The 25,711-nt window shown below is 56.8% G+C and overlaps 1 protein-coding gene across 13 annotated transcripts in view; it reads right to left on the reverse strand.

Annotated features, from left to right (window-relative positions):
- CROCC2 (ciliary rootlet coiled-coil, rootletin family member 2) overlaps positions 1–25,711 on the reverse strand; it is a 62,793-nt gene that overhangs the window by 12,221 nt on the left and 24,861 nt on the right. For 12 of the 13 annotated variants that reach the window (XM_045066891.1, XM_045066892.1, XM_045066885.1 and 9 more), the window contains 13 exons: positions 20,568–20,761; positions 18,417–18,544; positions 17,813–17,982; positions 17,085–17,261; positions 15,607–15,720; positions 13,520–13,663; positions 9,887–10,104; positions 9,115–9,274; positions 7,960–8,139; positions 5,980–6,319; positions 5,612–5,793; positions 5,150–5,270; positions 4,275–4,408 (listed from right to left, as the gene is read on the reverse strand). In XM_045066891.1, the coding sequence (XP_044922826.1) occupies positions 4,275–4,408; positions 5,150–5,270; positions 5,612–5,793; positions 5,980–6,319; positions 7,960–8,139; positions 9,115–9,274; positions 9,887–10,104; positions 13,520–13,663; positions 15,607–15,720; positions 17,085–17,261; positions 17,813–17,982; positions 18,417–18,544; positions 20,568–20,761 (2,262 nt within the window). Of the gene's footprint in view, positions 1–4,274; positions 4,409–5,149; positions 5,271–5,611; positions 5,811–5,979; positions 6,320–7,959; positions 8,140–9,114; positions 9,275–9,886; positions 10,105–13,519; positions 13,664–15,606; positions 15,721–17,084; positions 17,262–17,812; positions 17,983–18,416; positions 18,545–20,567; positions 20,762–25,711 lie in introns of those variants that run through there. The other variant, XR_006602539.1, reaches the window with a different exon arrangement.

Genomic DNA, 25,711 nt, shown 5'->3' on the forward strand with positions numbered 1-25,711 from the left:
TAATCAACTTTCTCTTAACAAACACATTGGCTCATGTGAAACAGGGGAGAACCCAGTCCATGAAAGTGAAAGCAGTCATGTTGGATGCAGACCTTGCTCTAGCCCACGCTGGCAGCCCGGCCACCTGAGTGGCAGAGGGTGGCGGGGGTGGGGAGTATGGCCACAGGCTGGAGCCCTGCTTGGATCTGCTGTTTGTCAAAAGGGCCTGGGGCCTCTGGGCCTCCAGTGGGTCTGAATTCCCCTCCCACTTGCCCACCTCAACTGCCCGCAGGTTACAAAAGTTGGAAAAAGCTTCCTCAGGGTTGGAGAGCAGAGACTTTGGGGGTTCCCACGACTTGGAGGCAGATGGAATGAAGTGGCCTAGAAATAGGAGAATTACCAGAATTCTAGGAACAACTTGACATAATGCTGGTAGATTTTAGTACCTACACGTCACTGAAAAATGGAGTAAATCCTTAAGGAGAAAAAATCCACAGAGAGATTTGTTCAGAGAAAATCTGAACAACATCCAAGCCATCTGCATCCATGTGAGGAAGCCTCACAAGGCAACCTTGCCAGAACCCCAGGGACGCTGACACAGAGAGAGCCCGGGCTGCAGGGGAGACCTCAAGGCCTCCAGTCCCCTGGCAGGCAAGTGCCGGGGCGGGGGGGGGAGGAACCCAGGACACCCCCCACCACAGCCAGCTGTGTCCCTGAGAACAGGGCCTTCACCTTCCAGTCTCTGGAGTGGGAAAGTTCTGGAATCTCTCCGTGCTGCCTCCTTCTCAGTCCTGCCAGCTCCCCATGGACCCCACAACCCCCGGGCTCCTCTTTCTGTCTTTTAGTGTCAGCCTGAAATATCTGGACAGGGACATGTAAAGTCCCAGGTGGGTCCTCCCCACTCCCGGCTTGGAACAAGACCAGATCCCCTTCTTTAAAGCCACGCAGAAGGAAAACATCTCGACAGTAGCAACCAACTGTGGCTCAAGAGACAAGTCAATCTGAGGGAGTGAATCTGAGGGTCTTGAATGAAAAGAGAACGGAGTTAATGCAAGAAATGGGAACAGGTATCTGAAGATGTGTACCGAAGACCTCAAGAAGGGGATGCCATGCTGGGAGCCAGAGTGGGAACAATCGAGATGAAAAACACAAGGACCGACCCAGGGTGGTGAGGACAGGGATTGGATAAGACACGGCAGTCAGATCGGCTAACCTGGGTGAAGACTGTGAGTTCTCCGGGACATAGGTGGGGGGTCAGGGACAAGAAGGTGACAGCAGCAAAAGGGCAAGGCCCAGAGAGCAGGGCTGAGCTGCAGGGAATTTGGGGACAAAAGAATGGGGAGGAGGAGAAGAGATGTTTTTTAAGTGGAAATCACATGCCTCAGCTAAAGACAGATTTGATTTTGCAGAGAGCTCCACAGGCCCAGGCTCAGACAACAGAGGGAGCAAGTCAATGTTTTGGCACATTTTTGAATTTCAGAGATAAACGGGCCTTCTGGCTCCCACTCTGGAGGGAACAGTTCAAACAGCCCCCAACACACTTACCTTCCTTGAACCCATCTGAGAATGAGGTCACAGTGCAAACACTGGATGAAATCCAAGTAGACTCAGGCCCTCCCAGAGAGCTGGGCTGCGAGCAAGCTCACCCATGTCCCCTGCACAGGCGACAAGCCCGTGGACGTGGGGCACTGACTGCCAGTGCCTGGTGTCATGGGCAGAGCTACCTACCGCCTGGACCTGCGGCCACCAGATCACCTGTAAGCGCGTTAGGTCATGTCGCAGATGTGATCATCCAGGTGGGCCTGACTGACCCCAGGAGCCCCGCAGGCTGGTGGCAGGGGGCTGCAGTGGGGTTCGGGTGTGAGGGTCCTGCGGCCAATGCCATGTTTTGAGAGCCCCTAAGAAGGCCCAGGCCCGGGGCCGGAGTTGCCTCCCGAAGCCACTCTGTCCTCAGATGGGGGGAAGGCTGCCAAGAGCCTGTGGGGGCTTCTGCCAAGAGCCTCAAGTGAGGGCACAGCCTGGCCCATCCCGGGGTGTGGAGTCCTGCCGGCAGGGCCTTCTGGCCTGCAGGACTGGGAGCCATAGATGGGTGCGCCCTCCGTCTGTGGTAATGGTTGTGGAGCGGGCAAAAGGCATACATGGGCTGCTGTGAGTAGAAAGCCTTTGGTGTCTGTGGAGGGCAGGAGGTTCAGGCTCAGGGCCAGGCCCTTCATGGACCCCCACTGGGCACCTAGAAGGAAGGTAGAGGCAGGCAGTCTGGAGCAGGACAGGGCCCCTGCAGAGAGATAGTCTCCATAAGCCTCTAGGCACAGGTGCAGAAGCCTAGCAGCTGGGGGGAGGGCTGCCAGAAGGGGTCCCCCTGCCCAGTACAGGGCAGCATCTGCTGTCATGAGTACTGTTGCAACACTCCCCCACCTCCACAAAAGGCCAAGGGGAGCAAATAACCCTAAGAAAGGGATGGAATGGAAGTCATGAGGAAGCATTAAATCAGCAAGTGTCCTATCAGCAATCAGAGAGAACCAGAGTGTGGAAATTACTGCAAAACTTGTAAGTGGGGTAAATTCCCTTGGAAAAGGCAGAGACTCCATCCAGAGGGGCTCAGAGCCAAGGCCGGGCTGAGGAAATGACTGAAAACCTACAGGGGTGGGGAGGGCAGAGCCAGGACTCAGGGCAGGGCAGAGGAGCCCTGTGGGAGGAGGCGGACGCAGTGGAACTCCAGGCAAACAGCATTTAGTGGCACTCGGTCCTTCAGGTGCGAAGTCCGAGCGGCTGAGAAACTTCAAATTCTGAAGAACATGCCATAGAAATCTATAAACCCAAGACTCTTAGAAATGAAAGATGTCCCCCTACCCAACTGTAGTGGTAAAATTCAACACATCACTCCTAGCTTTGATGAACTCTGGAGATGGATCCGATGTGGAGTATCATATTTAAGATGTATTTCAAAGTGTGTAACGTGCAAACAGAAAACGTTATTTTCAAGTGTGCACAGAAGACACACATGTGAATGCAGCCTCAGCCCACCTGCTCCAGTCACTCGGGCCCTGGCGTCACTCGGGCATCTTTCCAGTCTGGCCACAAGCCCAGCCAGACCCCTGGGCCTCACCACTGCCCCTCCAAGCCCTCCCCAGCAGTGGTGGCCAGAGGGCCTCTGAACCTCAAGACTCCAGGTGTCCTCACAGATTCCAGGCTGGGTCTCAGTCCCAGCCTCCCGAGCTCCCCGGTGCTTTCTCTGCAGGTCCACCTCTGCCCCCTGTCCCTCGCCCCACAGGAGGCCCCTCCTCAAGGGCTCTGGGCCCCACAGTGGACCGAGGACTCTGAGGACCACCAGGCTCTGCACCTGCTCTCTGAGCCCTCTGAGGGGCGGGCTGCCTTTAGGGCCCCGAAGGCCTGGCCAGCCCACCACTCCCACATACCAGCCAAGCCACCTCGCCTTCCAAGATCTGGAGTGCCAGGACTCTGGGTCTGTGGGGCTGAGACTGCCCGTCCTGCCCCCCCCCCCCCAGGTCCCGATCGGCCCCTCTCCTCTGCTGCTCCCATCAGCGTCATCTTTCCAGGGCAGGGCCAGGGACCCTGATTCCCCGAGATACCTCTGGGGAGCCTGTGTTCTCTCCCCTCATGTGCTGGTCCCTGTGCCCCCAAGGGCCTCAAAGAGTTTTCTGGAAATGGTAGGCTGGAGCTTCAACCTCCCAGACCCCACTGCTCCCCAGCCTAGTCCTGCAGGGTGGTCTGGAGTGGGGTACTCTGGCCCACTCCCAGCATTGTTTTGACTTGTGTGGGGTGCAGGGCTCCCCTGTCCAGCCAGACCTCCCCCACCTCCAGCCCAGCATCATTCCTTGAAAGCAGGGTCCCCAAGGCCACCTTCACAGCACAAAGCCTGTATGTGGGGACATTAACCCCAATTCATCTTATGTGACCTCTTACGTCTGAGTGACACAGTAAGCCTGTCCTGCAGCGGCATAAGCGTGACCCCACAGAAGGCTCCGAGGCTGGGCCCATGTCACTGTAGGCCTGCCGGCATGGCCACAGAGAGAAAGAGGGGCTGGGGAAGCTGGGGCTCCGCCATGGGGGCAAGTATCTCCCTACCCAGGTCTATTTCCCCAGTCTGTAAAATAAGGGTAGGGACCACCTCCACAATAGCTCTACCAGGGACCCTAATGAGCTCTGCGGGGCCCCCATGTCCCTCGAGGACCCCTGCTCTGTCCCAGCTGTGCCTCTGCCCATAGGGATCCCCGTCCCTCAGAAGCCTTCCCAGTCTCCTCTTGCCCTCTGATCCCCCTGGCCAAGGGCCCCACCTGCAGCCTCCGCTTCTCCCAGCTGGCTGCCCGCATGCTCGCCAGGTGCTCCAGCTCCAGCCTTCCGAGCGCCTCCTCTCGCAGGGCCCGCGCCGCCTGTGCACTGCTCCTCTCACGGTCCGCCTGGCGCCGAGCTGTGTGGCAGAGGCTTGCCTGGCTCCCAGGCTCTGAGGGGTGGCCACATGTGGGACTGCCCCTACCCATTTCACAGGCCAGGAGACTGAGGCTGGGTGAGTTTGAGTGTCTGGCACCTGGAAGGGGTTGCTGGAGAGGCCCCCCGTCTGACCACTCCCTGCTGGTGGGTCTGGGGTCCTGGCTCCCTCTGCCTACTTCTCTTTCTCTCCCCCTTCTTTCCTTCCACAGACTTTCCTCCTTTGAGACTGTGCTAGGCCCTGGGCCCACCTTCTAGGCAGACCTGTTAATGGGGCGGGGGGCAAAGGACAGTAATGCAGTTGGGGTGACTAGCAGGGCAGGGCACTCTCTGAGGGGACAGGGACAGGGGTCAGAGACCTGATGCGGAGATGGGCCTCATGACTGTCAGTGAAAGAGTGTCCCTCCACAGTCTGTGCAAAGGCCCTGAGGTAGGGTCTGTAAGAGGCCAGTGTGGCAGGAGGGCATGGAGGCCCTGTGGGATCTCTGGACTTTATTCCCCTGTGATGGGGAAGCTGCTGTTGAGAAAACATCCAGCCAGCTGGCCCATGCCAGCCACATCCCAGAGAGGCACACAGGTCTGGTGTGGCCCCCATGGGCCAGGCCTGAGCAACTCCCAGGACTGCACACACCCAGCAGCAGGGGTGAGGTGCCCAGGAACCCCTGAGGTGGTGGTGGGCCCCACATAGCGCTCCCTGAGGGCAGGGTGAGGGAAGGGAGCTCACCTCCCTCAGCCTCTGCCAGCGCCATCTGCAGCTGCCCCACACGGCTCTGGGCTCGGGCGCTCTCGCTCTCTGCCTTGCTCAGCCGGCCGCTCAGGCTTACTGCCTGGAAGTGCCAGTCATCCTAGGTGGAAGAACCCAGATCAGAGGGCAGCCTGGGAGGGAAGGGAGGGCCGAGGGGTCGGGTGGGAGGCTTGGGGGGTTCAGCGCGCTGACCTGTGGGCATCAGAGTGACTCCCATTTGGAGGAAGAGAGGAGCTGGGCCATTTGGGGCAATTGGTCTGTGGGACACCATGGTATTTACTGCTATTTCTCAGGCCAAAGAAAGGACAGTGTGAACGCTGAGGGGCCCAGGGACCCACAGGGCCCCTCCAGGGTCTCAGCAGGCCTGGGGTGGATAGCAGAGCGATGAGCAGCTTCCTTCCATTTCAGGGGCCCCGGGACATGTCCTCTCCACCCCCTTACTCGTTCCTTCTGGGTGTCCCGCAGCTGCTGCGCCAGGTCCCACAGGGCGTCCCGCACGGAGGCTATGTCCACCTCTGGGCTGGGGTCCCCGGGTGCAGGGGAGGGCCATCGCGGTGGTGAGCGAGACCGGCCGGGGAGGCTGGCCCTCTGCTGTGCCGAGCGAGCCTGGATGCCATCTGAGCCTGCAGGACGGGGTCAGCTGAGGGAACAGGGTGGGGATGCAGTGACAGCCCCCTTCCTCAGGGAGTTGGGGGGGTCATGGGGTTCTAGGCCCCTCACGGTGTGGGGCGTGAGGCCTGTGGGGGCTCTGTCCTAAGTGGGTGCCGAGCAAGGACAGGAGCCCACACGAAGCCACCGAGGACACTGACCTTTACTGGGGGAGCCCGAGGGCCTCTGTCCCTGGAGCCCCAGGCCACGGCAAAGCGTCGACCACAGCCGGCTCAGCTGGCCCTCCACATCCCGCCTGGCACCCTCAGCCTGAGCGAGCTCCTGCTCCAGCCTGTGGATCTGGCCGCAGGCCTCGTCCAGGCGAGCCCGCAGCCCCTCCACCGCCCCACGGGCCTGCTGCAGCCTCCTGGTCGTGGTGCGAAGCTCGGCCCGGAGAGTGTGCTCGGCACCCTGGCTCTGGCAGAGACGTGCCTCCAGCCGCTGCTTCTGGGCCTCCGCTCCAGCCTCTACCTCCGCCAGCCTCTGCTGCAGCCTCAGGACCTGTGGGAAGGATGTGAGGCCATCCCAGAGTCCCCTGCCATCGCAGCCCTGCCCCCAGGCCTCTCGTCCTGACCTCTCCTGAGGGAGTCCCTCAGACCCTCCCCATCAGCATGTCACAGCGAGGGGCCCTTGACCCACCTCCCAGTCCATGTTTGGCAGTGGGGACCCCCCGAGCCCAGGTGGGGAAGGACACCCCATGACCATGGAGAACATCCTGGCAGACACGGGAAAACCCCAGCAGGTCTGACAGCTGTGACCCTAGGCTGTCCCCTCCTGTGGCCTGCCCCAGTTCCACTTGTAGCCAGCTCCGTGCTTGTGGCCTGAGGGGGGCATGGGCTGGGTCTGTGTCCTCCTGAGCCCAGGGCATGGGAGCCTCAGGGTGTCTCACACAATGACACGGGCTTCCAAGTGCCAACAGAGTGGGCTCATCGAGGGCTTCCCAGCCCCTATAGCCTTGCCTAGCCCGTGGAGCACGGGGGTGGAGAGGGGGAGGCTCTGGGCTTGGGTGGCCTGCTCCCTTGCCTCTCTTGGCCTGGGCCACTCTTCCTCCCTTCTCGAGTTACTTCAGCCCCCTGGGTACCCCCTCCCCATGGGTCCTCTGCTGGGCCTGTTTCCCTCTCTTCTCTGGTGGCCTGGGCTAGGCGCAGAGGGACCCTCCCTGACCCACTGCCCATCTGTAGCAGCCCATTCCATCATTCCCGGTTAGACTGCCCTGTCTGCTACTGCAGACCGTGCTCACGGCCTGACCTGTGCCCCATGCTCTTGGGATGTGTACCTTCAGCCACATGACGTGCCCTGTAAACACTTTTGAGTGATGGCAGGGCTGACAGCAGCACTGTCACCTCTAGGGAAGTGACAGGCTTAGAGGCCACAGAGCCTGCACCAGACTCTAAGTCCTAGGGTGGAGGCCTGGGCTGGGGGCAGGGTGGGGCCTTGTCTCGTTTCCTATCTGGGTGGCCACAGTGCCAACGACTCCATTCCCCGGCGGAGGTGAGGAGCTACAGGTCACACCATGGTCACACAGGTCGTGGGAAGGGAGTCCATGTTTTCTGGTCAATGAAGCCACTGTCTGCATGACTCTGGGTCTGAACTGGGGGATCCTGGGCAGGCCAGGCTATAAGCCCGGGTAGGTACGAGGCCACCTGGCCTCCGGCAGCACACAGAGCCAGGCCTGGACAGAGGGCCTTTCCAGCTGCTGTAGGGGCAGGAGGACACGGGCCTGCGGGAGGGAGCAGGTGGGAGAGTGTGTGCATGTGAGCACATGGTCAGGGCCGGGGAGACACACGTGGGCAGGTGTGGGTGTGGGTGTATGCTCTGAATCCTGAGGCTCTTTAAGAAATGGACATTTTACGGGTCCCTGACTGTCTTCCAGCTCAGAATGCTCCTGTCACCTGGGTGAGGCTGTCCCTTTCTAAAACACAAGAATGCTAGGAGATGCAGGGGTCACCACTTCCATGGTGTTGGGTCAGTCAGAGGCCCTGTCCCTTCACCCTGGCTGCATCCAACCTTGCTGGGAAGTATGATAGATGAGCATGTGGACTCATGGAGTGCATGTGGGCAAGAGTCAGGCCGGGTGGCCCTGGACCCCAGCCCTTCAGGCAGCACTGGTGCCTCCTCTGCCGGCTGCTCAGCTCTCCTACCTCCCTCCGGGCACCATCGTGGGCTGCCTCAGCCTCCGTGGCTAGCCTCTGCATCTGCAGCACCTCCTGCTGACTCTGTTGCTGCTGCTGCTGCTGCTGTTGAGCGCCTTGTGCGCCCCGGACCTGCAGTTGGATCACCTCTTGGCTCTTTCTCCGGTTCTCAGCCTCCAGCATGCTCACCTGTGAGTGAGCATGGGATTGCCAGGGCCCTCCTGGACCCCTGCCTCTGTTCACATGTCCTGGGGCATCACCTTCCTTTGATGCAGTGCCCACACTCTAGGTGTTGGAGGTGGGGTGCCCTCGGAGCCAGGACACCATGTGGGCGGGAGTGGGCTGAGGTCGGTGTCAGAGGTGCTGCTCTGGTCTCCTCACAGAGAGCCTCGTTCCACTACTTCTCTGAGCCTCCGTGGGCTCACATGTAAAGGAAGGTACTAGAACCTACCTTACAGGAGGACTGTGGGGATGGAAGGAGGGAGGCGAAGGAGATGCCTAGTCTGGAGGGAGCACAGGGCATCTCACGACCTGCTCCAAGTCTGAGGAAGTCTGACAGGGCCGCAGAGGCTTGAAAAGGGCTTCAGCCTCAAGGGGCATCTTGGGCTCTTGTCTGAGCCATTGTGGGCCACCCCCCCCGTCCCGCCCCACCATGAACTCAGCACAAGTGGCTCTTGAGTTTGGAAGCCGAGGTGGATAGATGAAACAGCATAGCTGCTTTCTGAGCCCAAGGTGGCCATGCAGGGAGGAAGCCATGGGGGAGCCTGGGGACGCCCCAGGTGACAGCCAGCCTGGCAGTGGGGCCCATGAATCTGTCGCTGCAGGCCAGCTGGGCCCTGCCCGCAAGGCCCCACTGTGGAGTGTTCTTGGCACGTGCCCTCTGCGCCCTGGCTGAGTTCCTGATCCATAGGGTCCATGAGCATCCAAGTGCTTGTTCTCAGCCATTAGGTCTGTACCCCCTGGGGCACATGAAACCAGGAGCCCCATGGGTCTCAATAGGGCCCTCTGGCAAGCGGCTTCCAGCATGGGGGCAGAATATTCCAGAGCCACAGGAAGCAAAGCCCTGTCCTGGAGCCCCTGCTCCAGCCAGTGCGTGCCCTGGGGCCTGGGGGTGGGGGTGGGGACACCTCTGTGGGCACAGGGCTGCGGGATGGTGGCCCTCACCTGTCTGCCCAGCTCCTGGAGTTCCCGGTGTGCATCTGCCTGGGCCTGCTCCACCTCCCTCAGACTGGCCCGCAGCTCACAGGCCTCCTTCTGGGCCACGGCCCGGGCCTCCTCCAGGACCAGCACCTTCTGCTCCCCTTCCTCCTTGGACCTCTGAAAACTGAGCCATGGGTCACAGGCAGGGGCTCCCGCATCGCATCCCGCACAGAGACTTCTTGTCACCCACCCCACTCTGGCTTGATGCCTCTCCTGTGGCTTGTTTCTCCAGGGTCCCAGGGCCCAGCCTCCTTGGGGCTGCCTCCCTATCACCTTTGGGGTAGATGAGGGCTGAACGCCCAACTGGCTCTGACCCTTTCCATGTCTCCGGACCCTCCCCCTGCGATGCTCCTCTCTCCAGCCACATTCCCAGAGACCCAATGTTCAGCAGAAGCCCCACACCTCTGCCACCCCCCTGCGAGGGCTGCGGTGCCAGCCTCGCTGTCCTCAGAGCCCCGGACCAGGCCCCTCAGCCTCAGTCTACTCTCCAGTCCTTGGCCATCTCCTGCTGGCCACGTGGGACCTGTCTGGCATCGAGGCAGGACCGCTGTGTTGGTATCTTGGCCTTCCCCTCCCCAGGGGTCAGCCCTTCAGACAGGTAGCTGGCACCCTGGTCAGCTCAGTGAGTCCACCCCACCACCATCTGGCCTACAGGAGATCGGGAGATGGTCCCACATCCCACATCCTTTGTCCCCGGGATGAGCCTTGGGGCCGCGCAGGCTCCAAGGGGAGGTACCTGGCCTTCTCCTTCTCAGCCCTGCATATGGTGGCCCGCAGCTCAGCATTAGAGCGCTGCAGCACGTCCTTCTCACGGGCCTCATCTCCCAGGGCCCGCTGGGCCTCCAGGACCTCCCTGCGAAGTCCCTCCCGGCTCTCCTCGCTGTCCTGAAGCTCCTGACGCAGCGCAGCCAGCCCCTCCCTGGCTTCGTCCAGCTGGGCCTGCAGCCTCTCAGCCTAAGGGAGGAGCATGGGCTGTATGGCCCGCTGGGGGCAGGCAGCAGGGCTAGGGGCCAGGCTCTGGCCTTGTGTTTCCAAGGGCTTAAAGGAGAAGCAGATGACCTGGATTTGCCCACCTGGGGGGTCACCTCACCTAATGCCGTGAGGCCATGGGGCGGTTCACGAGGGCTGATCCCTGAGCCCCGCGGGAGGTGACTCTCTGACCCTCCTGGCCTTGGTGTTGCCCCGCCCCCTCCCTGGGCTCCATGGATGCTGGTCACTGGTCAGCCCACATATCCTCCCACATCCAGGTCCGGTAGCCTGCTTGATGGCCTGCCCCACCTGCTGTCCCCTTCAGTGATGGTGTGGCATAGGGCCACTGTCCACCCCAATGTGGGCAGCAGGGCCAGGGGCCTGGGCTCCCGATCCCTGCATGGTTGTGGGCACACCCTCCCCCTTGGCTGTCATTTCCCTATCTTACGGGAGGCCAGGGGAGGCTGGGTCTCTGGGTAGAGGCACTTAGAAGGTCTTCTGGGGCCAGGCTGTCCAACGACATGGGCAGCAGGCACTGTCTGTCGCATGAGTGCTCTATGCATAGTGCCCCACAGAAACACGGACACCCTAAATGCAAGGGGTGGGGGGTGGCAGGGCTCCAGGTGGGTGGGTTCTGGGGCCAGCGGGAGCCATGTGCCACACAGCCACCCCAGTCTCAGGGCTCAGCGGCCCAGACTCTAGCTTCTGCAAGCAGACCCAAGGATTGGGAGACGCTGTAGGTGTGAGTCCTTGTCCCCTGTCCATGTCAGACCCGTTCCAGGCCCAGAAGGGGACCCCCATCGCACTGTCCTCCCCACACCAGGACCCTCCACACCCTCCTGGGGCTTCTAGGCAGGGCCTGCTGATTGTGGTGTTCTATGTGAGGCCAGAGCTTGGTAGGGCCAGGAGCTGCTTTCATGCTGCTCTGGGACACGGGGACGGGGTGCCTCATGTCAGCACCACGCCCTCCCCCAAGCCCTGGAGGGGGTCCTGGAGGAGAGTGCAGACCCGGGGAAGGGCCAGTCCACCCTTCAGCACGTGGGCCATGGGGTCAGAGATCGCCAGGTTGGGCCAGGACCTCTTGTCTCCTGCCTCTCTGGCCTGCGCTCCAGCCCTGGGCAGGACCCTCTAAAGAGTGCTCCGTGCAGGCCGGGCTGGCCCTGAGGAGGAGGTGGACGAGGCCGGCAGCGAGCCGAGAGAAGGGAAGCCACAAGAATTCTGAGCAATGTCAAGGCACTGGTTTGCCAAATGCAAACCCCACTTTGCTGGCTGTTCCAGCGGGACATTGCCCAGGCCCCCGGCCAGCCTGGCTCCTGTGTCCATTCGCGGTTATTGTTGTTCTGTTTTGGGGAAGGGCCTGAGCCCCTCCTCTGCTCCCCCTCCACCCCCACATATGGGAGCCACAACCGTGTGGAGCGGTTTCCGCAGAGCTCAGCAAAAATCCACCAGGAAGGTCAAGGACCAGCGAAAGGCCCTATCCATCTTACGAGAAACTGTTTTCATTTCCCAGGGCGAGGAGATGAAAACAAGCACAACAAAGCAGGAGAAGGGTCCCTCCCCCTGCGCGCCCGCCTGCCCCCTTCATGAGAACAGCGGCCTCGGACGGGAGTTTTACAGTCAAATCACTTAATGTGATTATAATAATTATTTCTTTACTAGAAATCGTATAAACAGCGTCTTTTGAAACCTCCTGCAGGGAGGGGGCTCCAGGACTCTGCATGGCCAGAGGGAAAGCAGGGGAGGGACTGTGATGGGGATCAGGCCTGTGTATGTGTGTGAGCACACGCATGTGCACTCTGCGCACACACGTGTATGGACGCAGCATGGGTGAGGGTGAGGCCTGTGCCTCTGCACACGTGTGTGAATGTGCGTGCCTAGGTCCATGTGCGTGACGGGTGCGTGTAGGCGTGCGTGGTAGCCTGTGCGGCTCGTTGCACATTTGTGTGAGCTCTGCGGTATCCTTATGTATTTCCCTGGAAGGATTGTGTCCACACATGAGTGCATGTGTATATGCACGTGCGTATTGTCATGTGTGTGCCCGTGTGTGCATGGGGGTGTGCGTAAATACGAACCGTGCTATGTATTCACGTGTGTGTGCATGCACACGCGTGTGGGGCTCTAGGCAGGGCCCTGAGAAGCCTGGACCGTCCTTCAGTTTAAAGGCTGTGGAAACGTTATGGTTTCCATGGCAACTGGGCCAGCCTGGCGCCTGGGAGGCTCTTCGGGGCCGCTGCTCCCTGGCTTGTTGCTCCTGCCCCCTCGCCTCAGCCTCCTGCTCCTCCACTCCCTTCCAAGGGGCCCTTTTCTTTTCTGGGGGCCCCTTTCCTTTCTGGGGGCCCCTCTCATTCTGGGGTTCCCTTTCCTTTCTGGGGGCTCTTTATCTTTCTGGGGCTTTTCTCTCTTTTCTGGGGTTCCCTCTCCTTTCTGGGGCCCCCTCTCTGGGAACCCAAACTTCTCAGGAGGCCTGTGCTTTCTTCTTTCACTTCTCCGGAACAAATGTGCCCCCAGTCTCCCAGCCCCTCCCCTGCAGCCCCTAGTTTTAAAATCTCATTTTGCTTCCCCGTGTGGTCGCTGACCGGGCCTGACTTTGAAATCTGTTGAAAGGAGACCTTTCTCTTTGGGGGCCAAAGTAAACAGCCTGTCATGTTAAATCATGCTCTCTCCCTCCCCCTCCCTCTACTGCTGGGGCCTGCCCCTGGGGGGCTGGGGGAGGGCTGAGGAGCCCCTTTCCTTTCTGCTGCTTGGTCCGAGCTTGTGTTCCCCTGAGCTCCCGGTCAGCGTGCTTGCTGCCTGCGGCCTTGGCTCCTTGCCCAGGGAGAGCACAAACCCTACCCTCCCACGGCCCCACCTGGGCTATAGCTTACCCTCCCCCTGCCCAAATCCCTGTGCCCTCCTGCCCTCCCCTCTTCCAGGCTCCCCGGGTCCTGTCACAGCTCCCTCAGAAACACCTCCCCGATTTGCTTGCCTGCTGTGTTGAAGCTTGGCCTGCCTTGCCCAGGACTCTCTCCACCACAGGACACTGTCACGTGGCTCCTGGGGGCCTTGTGTTGACCTTGACTCCTTGGCCAGGTCCATGCATGGCCGCCCCTGGAAACCCCACAAACCACCCACACTTCTGCCCCTCCACCCCAGTCATCTCCAGGCAGCATCACCCCCCCCTGATATCCGGTCCCGTGGGGTCTATACCCCATGCCGCCTGTCGGCTGGGCCTGGCCAGCACCACCTCGCCAAGGCTGTTCCCAGGGCTGGTAGGATGGAGGGGTCTCTGGGCCGAGGGTCCAGCTTTCCCCTCCCTGCTCCCTGGGTCACACCTGCCTGTCGGGAAGGCCTTCTCTCCCCACTCCCGGCATCCCGGCTCTCCTGGAACTGCCTCTGTCCCTCCCCGCTGACACCCCCTTACTTCTCTCCTGGCGTTGCTTCGCTCTGCTGCCATCTCCCGAAGACTCTCGCCCAAAGCCGTGGCCTCTCTCTGATGGGCAGAGATGGCATCCTCAAACTGGGCTTGCAGGGCCTTCAGCTCCGCTGTTGTGGCACTGATGGTGGCCTGGAGGGAGCAGCAAGCTGGCCACGGCATCCACGGGCAGCCCGAGGCTTGGGCAGCTGGTGGTCAGCTGAAGCCCATGCGGGCAGCCAGACGCTGTCCTCACACGGGCCGTCCCAGGTGGCTGGGGACCAGAGCCTGGCCTGGGACTCCAGGTCAATGTCCTCACGCCAATAGTTGCCAATGCTCCCGATGCCAGGTACCCAGGAGACAGGGTGAGGAAGCCCCAGAGGGGTCTCCCCACAGGGAGGGGTTGACCCTGCCACCCACGTCTTTCCTCTGGGGTCTCCAGCCCAAGGCCAGAGCAGGGTCGGCTGCAGTGGCCTAGTCAGGGACTCAAGCACTGACCTCTCTCATCCCTAAAACGCTGTTGTTGGGCCCACCCCGCTGAGGGTCCAAGAACAGCCATTTGGCAGCGAGAGGGCCCTGCCCTCAAATATCACCAACTTCAGGAGGCCTGGGGCTGGCAGTAGGCTCAGCGTTCATGCCCAGGAGCTCAGGACCTCCACCCTCACTGGCTGGCCGGGCATGGGAGAAGCCCCCCGGGTCCCACGGCCCCATGGCTAGGGCATCCTCTGTGGTCAGTGCAGGGGCTCACCCTTCCCAGACAAAGGGCCTCTAGTCCTACTCTGTGGGACCCTGCCTGCCAGCGTAGGGCCAGAAAGGCAGACCCCAGCTCAGAAGACATGGCAGTGGTGGGGAAAGGGGAGGCCCTGTCCCTGAGTCTGGGTGAACACAGGGCCCCTTCAGCCTTGGTTTCCTGAACTTTCACATAGGTGGGGGCCTTAGGGGACACCCACGTCACTGTCAGCCTAAACATGTAGTCACCACACAGCATCCGGAAAGTGGCTGCTGGACCACTCCCATAGAGACCATGCAGCCCACTCAGGCGGCCCGAACATCCCTCTGGGACTTAGCTCGCTCCGAATCTGCCCTCCTGGGGCCTCAGGTCTCAGGAGGGTCCTGTCCAGCACTCACTGGTGGGGCCACCCAGGCTAAGGGTGGGACAGAGCATGGCAGGGGCTCCAGGGAGGGAGGCTCCTGGACAGTACTTTCATGGGTGCCAGGAGCCCTTCCAGGCAGCTCTTCTCCGAGTGACCGTGTCAGGCACATGGGGTGAGGGGAGGAGAGTGCAGAGACACTCTGGTGGAGCCCCCCCCATGGCACACAGCTGTGGGTGTCCCACCCATGGGGAGGCACAGGGCCCCCAAGGTCATGGCCCCCACTCCAAGTCCTAGTTGCTGCTGCCTGCCCTGACCCCTGACATGGGCTCCAGGTGGAGTCCAGTGTCCCAGGTGACCCAGTTGGTTGCCCGAGGCAGCCTCAATGCAGCGGTGGGCCAGTCCCTACGGGGTCTCTCCCACACCTCATGCCTCAGGGATGCCTCTCTTCTGGCTCAGCTTGGGCGTCCTTCTCTGTTGGCGTCCTTCTCAGTGAAGGTCTGCCTCGGGCACAGTGCTGGACTTCCCAGGTTGGGTTTCTCCTTTGGAGGCATCTAACAAGCAGGCCCCAGAGGCCTCACACTTGTTTACTGCAGTTCCATTCCAAGGGCAGCTCAGGTGCACAGACGGGCAGAGCTGGATGTCTGTGGGGCTAGCTGGGGCCCAGGTCTGGGTTCCGCCCTTCTCTGTTGCTGGCTTGCCTGTGGCCCCAGGCCCTCCTCTCTCTGGCTTCTTCCTGGCCAGGCCCACTGCTGGGGAGCAGGGACCGATTCTCACAGCCCCCACCCACCCCCAGCTTTGGTTCTTTTGGTCTTTCCTTCCCATTAAGACAGTGTTTCCTCCCAGAAGGAGACCTGGATATTTCCCAGGGGACATTCAGGCTCAGGGGGCCAGGATGGAAGGGGCTGTGTCCCCAGGACCAGGCAGGAAGAGGGTACATCTGGGGATCCCTCTGTGCCCGCCAGGCTGGGTGCTCAGGGTCTTGCTTGGGCCCCCAGGGCTCACCTCGGCTTGTTCATGCCGGCTCTGGGCCTCCTGCCGCACCTGCTCCAGCTCCTGCGTGGACCTGAAGAGCTCTTCCCTTAGTAGCCTCCCCTCTTCTTCTTTCAGGGACAAGGCCTAGAGGGATTTGAGGGACATGGTGCTTGTGAGGCTCAGAGGCCTCTTTAAGGAGAGGCTGCAGCAGAAGAGTGGGTGGTAAAGCCTCTGCCAGGATGTGGTGTGTTCCTGATTGCACACCCCTGCTTGGGGAGGAGCATCACCCCAGAGGCATCCCTTGTCCTGAGTGGAGTCGATGGGGCCTTTTCGCTCTGTGTAACATGGCCCAACCTCTGTGCCTCTGCTCAGTCAGCTCTCCACACACTGGCTGACTGATCAGGTGGATGGATGATCAGACACAGAGATGGATGGTGGATATGGATGAACAGATGAGTATGTGGATAGAAGGAAGGATGTGATAGATAGATGGTCAAGTGAGTGGTTAGATAGATGGATGGCCATATGAATGTATGGGTGGATAGTTGGGTGCAAGGATAGTTGGATGGGTATTTAAGCAAATTGATGGATAGATGTGCAGTTAGGTGTGTGAATGGAAAATTAGGCATGTGGATAGATGGCCATGTATGTGGGACATCAGCTGGGTGTATAGATAGAAGGATGGCAAGTCAGGTGAATGGATGGATGGATGATGGACAGATAAATGGAGGGACAGGAAAGTACATGGATGGATAGATGGGTGGATGGATTGGTAGATGGATGGGTGGATGGATGCATGGATGCATGGATTGGTGGGTGGATGGATGGATTGATGGGTGGATGGATAGATGAACTGGTGGATGAATGAATGGATGGGTGGGTGGATGGATGCATGGAGGCATGGATTTATTGATGGGTGGAGAGGTGAATGGGTGGGTGGGTGGATGGATGGATTGATGGGTGGATAGATTGGTGGGTGGATGGGTGGATGAATTAGTGGATGGATGGGTGGATGGATGGATGATGGGTGGGTGGATGGGTGGATGCATGCATGGATTGGTGGGTGAGTGGATAGATGGATTGGTGTGTGGATGTGTGAACAGATTAGTGGGTGGATGGATTAGTGGTTGGATGGATGGATAGATGATGGGTGTGTGGAAGGATTGATGGGTAGAAGGGTGGATGAGTGAATGGATGGGTGTATTGATGACGGATGGGTGGATGGAAGGATGGATTGATGGGTTGGATGGATTGATGGGTGGATGGATGGATGGATGATGGATGGGTGGATGGAAGGATTGATTGATGGGTGGGTGGGTGGATGGATGGATGGGTTTCTGGATGGATGAGCAGGGGGGTGGATGTCTGTCCACCAGAACTTCTGTGGAAGACCATAGTTGCAATAGCAGTGACCTAGAAAGGTTGCCCTCATAGCTCTCTTGCTGGTTGAGAGAAGGCATGGTGATGTGGATGTGCATGTTTCCTGCTGCCTCATAGTCCCCTGTCACCTGTTGCATCTCATGTTCAAGCTGGAGGAGACTCTCATCCCTCTCACGCTTCAGGCTCTGAATCTCATCCTTCAGAGCCTCCCTCTTGGCTGCATTCTTTGCCACCAGCTTCTTCTCCTGTTCCAACTGACGAGCTGCCAATTCCTTCTCCTCTGTCAGAGACAGACTCAGGTTCTCCTGGGCCAACATAAAGGGACAGGCTGTGATGGCTGCATAGGTCAGGACATGTGAGACCAGCAGGTCCTAAGTGGGACCTGGTTCATGGGACAGACAGCAGGGCAGGACAGGTCCCCAGAGGTTGGCCACTCCTGCCATATCACATTTGTCTCACATGGTGACACCAAAGCAGGACCTGAGTCTCTCCTTCTGCCCTCCCACATTTATGTAGTGGTTCATAAGCCCCTCCAGAGCCTCCACATTCATAAGATGTATAATACATCAAGCACAACCCGCAGGGAAACCTCCCTCCAGCTACTGGCCCTCAGACTGCAGCCAGGTCAGCTTGCATGGGGTCTAGTCTCTTTGGCACACAGGCCCCAGGCTCTGGGTGGCTCAGGCTCACTTGAACTTCGAAGAGTCCTCCTCTGGCCCTAGCCATGGCATGGCTAAGGCACCTCTGTCTCCTGGCTGGTCTCCTAGGCTCCCGCTGCCAGTTGTTTGTTGCATTTTAGGACATGGTAGACCCCAGGGAAGTGACCAGGCAGCTGGGCAGCCCAACAGAAACAGACCTTCTCCCTCTGGAGCCGAGCCAGGTCCTCATGGTGGGCCAATGCCTGACTCTCCAGGGCCAGCTGCCCCTCCCGCTCTTGCTGCGCCACTTGCCGCTGAAGCTTCTCCATGTCCCACTGTAGCTTTGTCTCCTGGACCTCCCAGGAACTTTTCAGCTGCTGCATTTCCACTGTGAAGTGACAGGTGCATCAGGGGCTGGCCACGAGGCCCCCACAGCACAGAACCTCCGTGGCCCTTACGAACCCCCTGTGGAGTGCCAGCCCCATGGAGGGACAGCCACCTGTTCTGAGGAGGCTGCCAGAGCCAGGGGACAAAGCACTCCCTGCCTCACTGTGTGCGTCCTAAGTTCTCACCTTGAGGGGCAGGGACCCAACTTTCTGATCTTGTGGCCATAGCCCAGTTTGGTGTCTGGGCCCATCCCTGGAAGCAGGTGGGGTGGGTGCCCATCCCTCCCAGACAAGAGTGGCAGGAGCTGTCCAGCCCTGTGAGCTCCAGACCTGTGTCTGCTTCCCTTCGGGGCACTGGGGAGTGGAAGCAGCATATCTGGGGACTGAGATCCTCTGACAGGGGGAGAAGATCAGAGAGAGCCCCCACGGGGAGCACCTTGCAAGGCCTGCTGAGCGAGCCGCATGCTCTGGGCCTCTCCCTCCAGCTGTTCCCTCTGTGCCTGTAGCTGCCTGGACAACTGCTGGGTCTCAAAGAGGCTGTTCTCCAGAGAGTCCCTCTCGGCCCTGCAGAAAGTCATCATACAGTGGGGCCTGTCACCCAGGCAGTCCTGTTGATGAGGGATGGTGCAGAGCTCATTTCTGAGACAGTGGGACAGTGCCCTCCAGGCCAGTTTCACAAATCACAAGAAAAACAGAATAAACATCTCATTCATTTTAGATCTCTAGAACCAAAGTAGGCCCTGCACAAAATAATCTTTCAGATGGATTAAAAAGCTAAGTGAAACAAAACAAAACAAGCAGCAAATAAACAACTCAGAACAATATAAATAGTAGAGGGGCACTGGTGGCTCAGTCGGTTAAGCATCCAACTCTTGATTTCAGCTCAGGCCATGAGCTCAGGATTGTGAGATCAAGCCCCAAGAGTCTCAGCCTCCTGGAGCAGAGGCCCGGCAAGACCAGCCAGGGTGCAGGCAGGGGCCAGGCAGAGACCCCACCCATCTCTCTGGCCAGCAAGTGGCCCAGTACCCTGCGAACTGAGAATGTGTCTGTGGGGCTGCTGCCTCATCAAGGCCCTGCTGTGGGGGCTGTAGGACCTTGAACCCTGGGGTCCTCCGTCACTGTCATGCAGCCCACAGCAGGAGAATCAAGCTACAGCAGGACTCCACGCCCCTGCTGGTTGTTGGCATCACCTGGAGCTTTTTAAGGCTGCCATGGTCACACCTTCCAGCCCACAGTGCCTGTCTGATAAACACACCCTGTGCCTGCTGGGGGTCACGTGTGCCCGGGACAGGTGGCTTGATGAGCCCCCAGCAGCCTTGTCAGTAGAAGCTCAGACTGCTCACTGTGAAGTGCAGTTTAACGAGCAGCGGGTTCTGTCTGGGGGTCACTGGGTTGGCAGGTGCAGGGACCCTGGGCCCAGTGGTCAGGGCTGGGCTTGAAGAGGGGATCCTGGGCTCCTGAGGCCTCTGCCCAGCCTCTGCCATTGATCCGGGCCCAAGATGTTGGCAGGTGATGGGCCTCTAACCCCTGCTCTTCTGAGTACCTGTGGGGCCTGGGAGGGGTCAGCAGGCAGGGATCTCCACTCCTGCTGACCCAGAGCAGAGTTTGTTAAGTTTTCTGTTCCAATTTCTCTATCAGCTTTCATTTGCAAAAGAGGCTTGTCTGTGAAGATGTTTAAGGACCTGGGACTCGAAGGGTTCTTGTGACCCCCAGATTCTGGAATTCCAAGAGGAAACCTTTCTACAAAAATACTTAGATGTTCTCAAGAGAGCCTGCAAGTTTGGGGTCAGAAAGCCACCAGCTTTTGGATTTCCACAGAGGCCTTGGAACTAGCTCTGCCCATGGGGCAATAGCCAACAGGCACCTCGTTCTCACCTCCAAGTGCCTGTTTCAATCCTTCTGCAAGTGACTCCTGATGGTCTTTGAAGCTCATCTTGGTCTCAACCTCATGGTTCCCTGGGGCTGACACTGCCCCTGGCTTCAGGGGTGGGCACGGGACTCCATCCTGCCAACCTGAGCCTTGCAACTCCTGGGATTGTTTTAGAACATCTAATCGTTCATCATGACCAATGGCACAGATTTTGGATTTTGTGGGGAGAAGGGCACTATGTCTGCTGGAGGAGGGAGTCTGGAGTGCCCATTGACCATTTACCACCTCTTACTCTGAGCATCCCTGAAGGCAAAATTCCCTGAGTTAAGTAGTACTGAGCAGGGACAGACAGGATCCTGATAGCACTGTGGAAGCACCTGGATCCAGCCTTGCCTGAAGCCATGTGTACCCTGAACTTCTTAGATTTATGAGCAAGACATCCCATGATTTCCTTCTGCTGGTCTGAACTGGGTTTATGGTTACTTGGAATCTGGCCAGTAGAGCCACTTTGCTCAGGAGGGCTATCCCAGGGTTCTCACTAGATTCACTTCTAGATGCTCCTCTTATCCAGGCACTGTGCTTGCCTCTTGCTCTCTCCCACATAGACAGACTTGCTCTGATCTATAGTCTTGGAGTATGTGCCTGTCCACTGTCACAATGGAGGCCCTTCAAGGATAAGGCTGTGTGGACACCAGTTGTTGGAAGGACTCCGGGTACCTGAGGTCAGCTGCCTCCTCAGCTGTGAGCTGGACCTGCCTCTCCAAGGCCTCCTGTTTGGCCAGCAGCTGGGTCCGCTCATCAGACAAAACCTCCTTCTCTTGCAGGGCCCTCTGCAGAGAGTCCATCTGGGCCTCCTGGTCCTGCAGGCTCTGGGCCAGCTGCTCTTCCAGGGCCTGTTTCTTGCATGTGACCTAGGGGAGAGAGCAGGGACAGTCTGGCAGAAAGTAGGAGGGTGAGGGAAGGGTGAGAAAAGAAGCAATTTTGTGCAGAATAACACAGAGGAAGAGGGGGAGAAGAGGGGTGAGGAGAGTGGACAGAAGACAGGCTGGACCTCAGAAGGGCACGTGTGTGTTTTCACAGCAGAGGGGCCTCCTCTCCTGAAGCAAAGGCAGAGAAGTCCCTGATCTGAGCATTCCCAGGGGAGAGCCTGCCCCTGATCTAAATGGTAGCCTTGGTTGGCCCACAAGTGTCCAGGGAGCAGAAAACATGAAACAGCAATGGCAGGAGAAGGTGGCAGAGGACAAGGTTGCTGTAGACAAACACTTCCATCAAGAACATCACAAGACTCTAGACAGGATTGGACACAAGGATCTGTACAAGGCTTCAGAGAGCTACCACGGCAGTGGGGATTGAAGGAACTGAGACCTAGAGGAAGGGACACAGAGGACTGAAGCCACCACTTGGCATCTCTTCTGTCCTCAGAATTTGTTCATCTAGAAGTTTTGGCCTCCATTTCTCAGTTTCTAAAACTGAGAGTTTCTGAAGGGACTATGGCCTCAGGGGAACAAAAACTCAAGATCAGAACCATCATAGCAGAGGGGCCATAACAAACAGCCCAACTTTCAGTTGCACCCGCACAGGGCCTCACCCTGGTAGTGGAATGGAATCAGAACTAGATCATCCCTCATACAAGCTGAAGCCCAGGTCTGAGTCACTAACACCAGGGACTGTGGTGATCATTTACTTTACTGCCCACCAGAACCAGAAGTAAGTCTTCCTGGAAGAATAGAGTCACCAAGATCCTCAAGTTATTTCTACAATTTTTGACCCATGATATTTGGCATTTAATCAATATTACCAGGCATATCAGGAGATAGGATCATATAGCAAAAAACAAAACAAAAGAAAACAAAAAAACACATGTAAGAACATAAAATAAATACCGATGTCTTCCTGGCCTCTTGGGTACTCAGATATTGGAGTTGTCAGACACAGAGTTTAAAGTAGCTGTGATTCAACATTTGAGAAGATGGATGGCAAGATGTGGAATTTCACAACAGAACTAGAAACTAGAAACAATTTAATTTTAAAATACAGTGACTGAAATTAATAAATATATGGATTCAATGCCAGCTTAGACAGAAAAGAGGACTACTCCTCTGGAAGATAGACAAAAGAATGTATTCAGACTGAATCATGAAGAGAGAAATGGATGAAAAACACAGGAAAGAGTATGACAGACACATGGGACAAGATAAGAAGGTCCAACATGTGTACAATTGAAGTTGCAGTAGGAGAGGAGAGGGAGAATTTGAACAGGTATTACACAAGAATATCCCAAATCCAGTAAAATCCATCAAGCCACAGATTTAAAATGAACCATAATCCTCCAATAGGATAAATACAAAGAAATTATCACAGACACAGAGCATAGTAAAGTTTCTGAATACCAGAAATAAGAAAGACACCTTTTAAAACCAGAGGGAAAGGGGCACCTGAGTGGCTTAGTGGGTTAAAGCCTCTGCCTTTGGCTCGGGTCATGATCCCAGGTCCTGGGATCAAGCCCCACATCAGGTTGTCTGCTCAGAAGGGAGCCTGCCAACCCCCTCTCTCTGCCTGCCTCTCTGCCTACTTGTGATCTCTGTCTGTCAAATAAATAAATAAAATCTTTAAAAAACCAAAAACCAAAAAACAAAAACAAAACCAGAGGGGAAAACACACGTTACTTTAAAATGAGCAACAAGAAGACTGACATCTGATTTCCAGGCAGCAACAAGAAAAGTCAGAAGACAGTGGGATGAATTCATCAAAATGCTAATGGCAATAATGGCTATCCTAGTATTATTTTATGACCTATTAAAAAATCCTTCAAACATTGAGACCAGAACTTTCTGCTTCTGATAATGGTGAAGGAGGTGGTTGAAGACCAGCCCTCCGGTACCTGGGGCAGCTGGAAAATTTTGCAGTGTACCTGCAACATAAGAAACTGTATGATGGCCCAAGAGCTGCCAAAGCAGTCAAGACCCAAGCAGGGGTCCGTCCAGCTGAGCCCGACACTGTACCACAGATCTCCCTCGTGGTACTGGCCAGCTCCTAAGTAGTTCAAGGCTCCTTTGCAGCCTTGAATAAGGCCTTACCTAAAGGCTGGGGACTTGACTTATGGTTTCAGCAGGCTTACAAGACCAGGGAGACCTAACCTTGAGTTCAAAGCTACCATAGCAGTTGGGGAGGTAAAGATATCAGAGAGGAGGGGAGATTCAAATTCTGTATTGTTTTTTAAAATGGTATTCCTTTTTTCTAAAAATAAAATAACTCCAAACAAGTATGGGGCCAACGGACTATGAATCTGAATGAGAAGTGGGAGCCAAGGATCTGAGAAGTCACATAGAACTTCGGGCAGTCTTAACAGAATTGGGAAAACAAAATCTGGAGGGAGGGCTCACCAGAAGGTAGAAGCTTTGGTCAGTACCCGGAATGTCCACTGAGGGGCCTGGGAGAACTGTGTTGTACCCACGTGCACACCAGAAACAGGAAACCGCTGCTTTTCACAGAGGCCATGATTATGAACACGGAAACCTTAGAGCTCACCAGTGAACTTGGTGAGGTCACGTGACTCAAATTTCATAGGTGAGACTGTACTTCTCTACACTAGTAATGAATAGTAGGAAAATAAAATTAAAACAGCAAAGCAATTCACAATATCAACTTTAAGAATCAATTTAATCAAATGTGGGCAAGACATTTATACCAAGCACAAAACACAGCGGAGAGAATTAAGAGAGATACCACTCCTTTATGGAGGGACACCGTGATGTCGTGAAGGTGTCCAGGCTTCTGAAATTGACCTGTAAAGTCAGCACAATCTTAATCGAGGTTCTAGCAAGCTTTATGGGGGTGGGGGGAGCGGGGAATGACAGAAATTTGCAAGCTGATTCTGAAATGTATCACATGGATATGTGAAAAATTTAGGACAGTCAAAAGCCATTTTGAAAAAGAAGAGTAAAGTTGTGCCTGGAGGGCTCAGCTGGTTAAGCATCTGCTTTTGGCTCAGGTCATGATCCCAGGTTCCTAGGATCGGGTCCTGCTTGGGGGGGGGGGTGTCCCTGCTCAGCGGGGGGGTCTGCTTCTCCCTCTCCCTCTGCCTATTGCCCCAACTGTGCTCTCTCTTGCTATCTCTCTCTCTTTCTCAAATAAGTAAGTAAAATCTTAAAGAGAAAAAGAAGAATAAGATTGGAGGACCCACGCTACTTAATTTCAAGCTTTATTGAGAAGTACAGTAACCAAGACTGTGTGGTCTGGGGGAAAGAATGAGCAGATTGCACAGGTCAACAATCTGATCTGTGCCTCTAGGTGCAGACATATGTTCAATTTACTTTCAACAAGTCACTAAGGTAATTCAGGGGAGAAAGGACAGTCTTTAAAAACTGGTGCCGGGACAGCTGGGCATTTGTATGAAAAATAACGGACTGCAGGTCTTACTTTACATGACACTCCAGGGGCTCACACATTTTGGGGGCATCAGAATCACCTGGAAGTCTCCTTACAATCCAGATTTCTGCTGCCAACCCTGCAGTTTCTGGCTCAGTCGGTTTTGAGCAGGGCATTTTGAGAATCTGCATTTCTACCTTGTTCCCAGGTGCTGCTGCTGCTTCCCTAGGAAGCACACTTGGAGAACCATTGCCATACTCACAGACCCCTATGTTAGAGTTGGGTGAAGATACAGGCGAGCATTTGGTTGTCCTTGGGCTACATAAAAGTGTCTGAGACAGTACTTAAGAAATGCTAACCACACATTTTTTTAAACCTGGCAAATTAGATTTTACCAAAGTTAAAAACAACAGTAAGAAAATGTCTAGGCAAGTCACAAAGGTGAGTAAACTATTCCAGGTACATCTGACAAGGCACTCGCGTTCAAGATACATCAAAAGTTCTTATATGTCCATAACCAAACACCCAGTAAGAACAGGCACAAAAGTTGAACAGACACTTGACAAAATACGGTATGCAACCTTCCAGCGAGCATAATAACATGTGCTCAGATCATCTGTTATCTAGGACATGTCAGTTCAAACCACCATGGTATATAACTTCACACACACACACACACAGAAGAGCTGAAAAGCAGAAATGGGTGATGCTAAGTGTGGACGAGGCTGTGAAGCCACTGAAAGCCCGCCCCGCCCCCCACAGGTCCGTTGCTGGCAGTGGAGAAAGCAATGCAACCAGTTCAGAAAATCACTGGCCCGTTTCTTATTCGGTTTGACACCCACCTACCCAACGGCCACATTCCCCTCCCTATACATGTTTGCAACTCATACACTTATGTCCATGGCCGCCTTGTGCATCAAAACCCAGACTGCAAAGAGCCCAAATGCCCAGCGGCCAGGAAATGGGAAAGTGAATGTGGTTTATTTCTATGTGAAGTGTTACCAGGCAGTCAAAACCCTGGTCACCACGACTAAGTGCGATGGCACTCCCTGACATTGTGCAGAGACACGGCCCCAGCTCTGCGGCTCCCTTTACCAGAAGCTCTCGGACAGGCGAAACCGTGCATGGGTGGGGTGCGTGGCACAGAGACTGCCTGGGGCGGGGTAGACCTGAGGCCCTGGGGAGACCATCCTCCTCTCCTCGGTGCCAACCATGCCGTGCATGCAGTGGTCACAACTCGTGGACCTGCGCGGTGGCTCTTGAGTGCAAATCACACTCCAGTGACAGGAGGAGGGAAGAGACGGGCTGGAAAGGATGGGACAGAGCCCGAGGGACAGAAGGACTGGGAGCTGAGTCCCAGAGCACCCAAGACAGCTGGTGGCCCCAGGTGCCCAAGACTATGGGCGCAACGTTCCACATGGGGCAACAGGCTGGGATTGGAGGAAAGCAAAGTGCTCCAGGGTCACTCCCCACATAGCCTGCCTTCCTCCAAA

This window comes from Mustela putorius, unplaced genomic scaffold (genome assembly GCF_011764305.1).
Source record: "Mustela putorius furo isolate JIRA1106 unplaced genomic scaffold, ASM1176430v1.1 tig00003869_pilon_pilon_pilon, whole genome shotgun sequence".
In the NCBI taxonomy this organism is placed as follows: domain Eukaryota; kingdom Metazoa; phylum Chordata; class Mammalia; order Carnivora; family Mustelidae; genus Mustela; species Mustela putorius.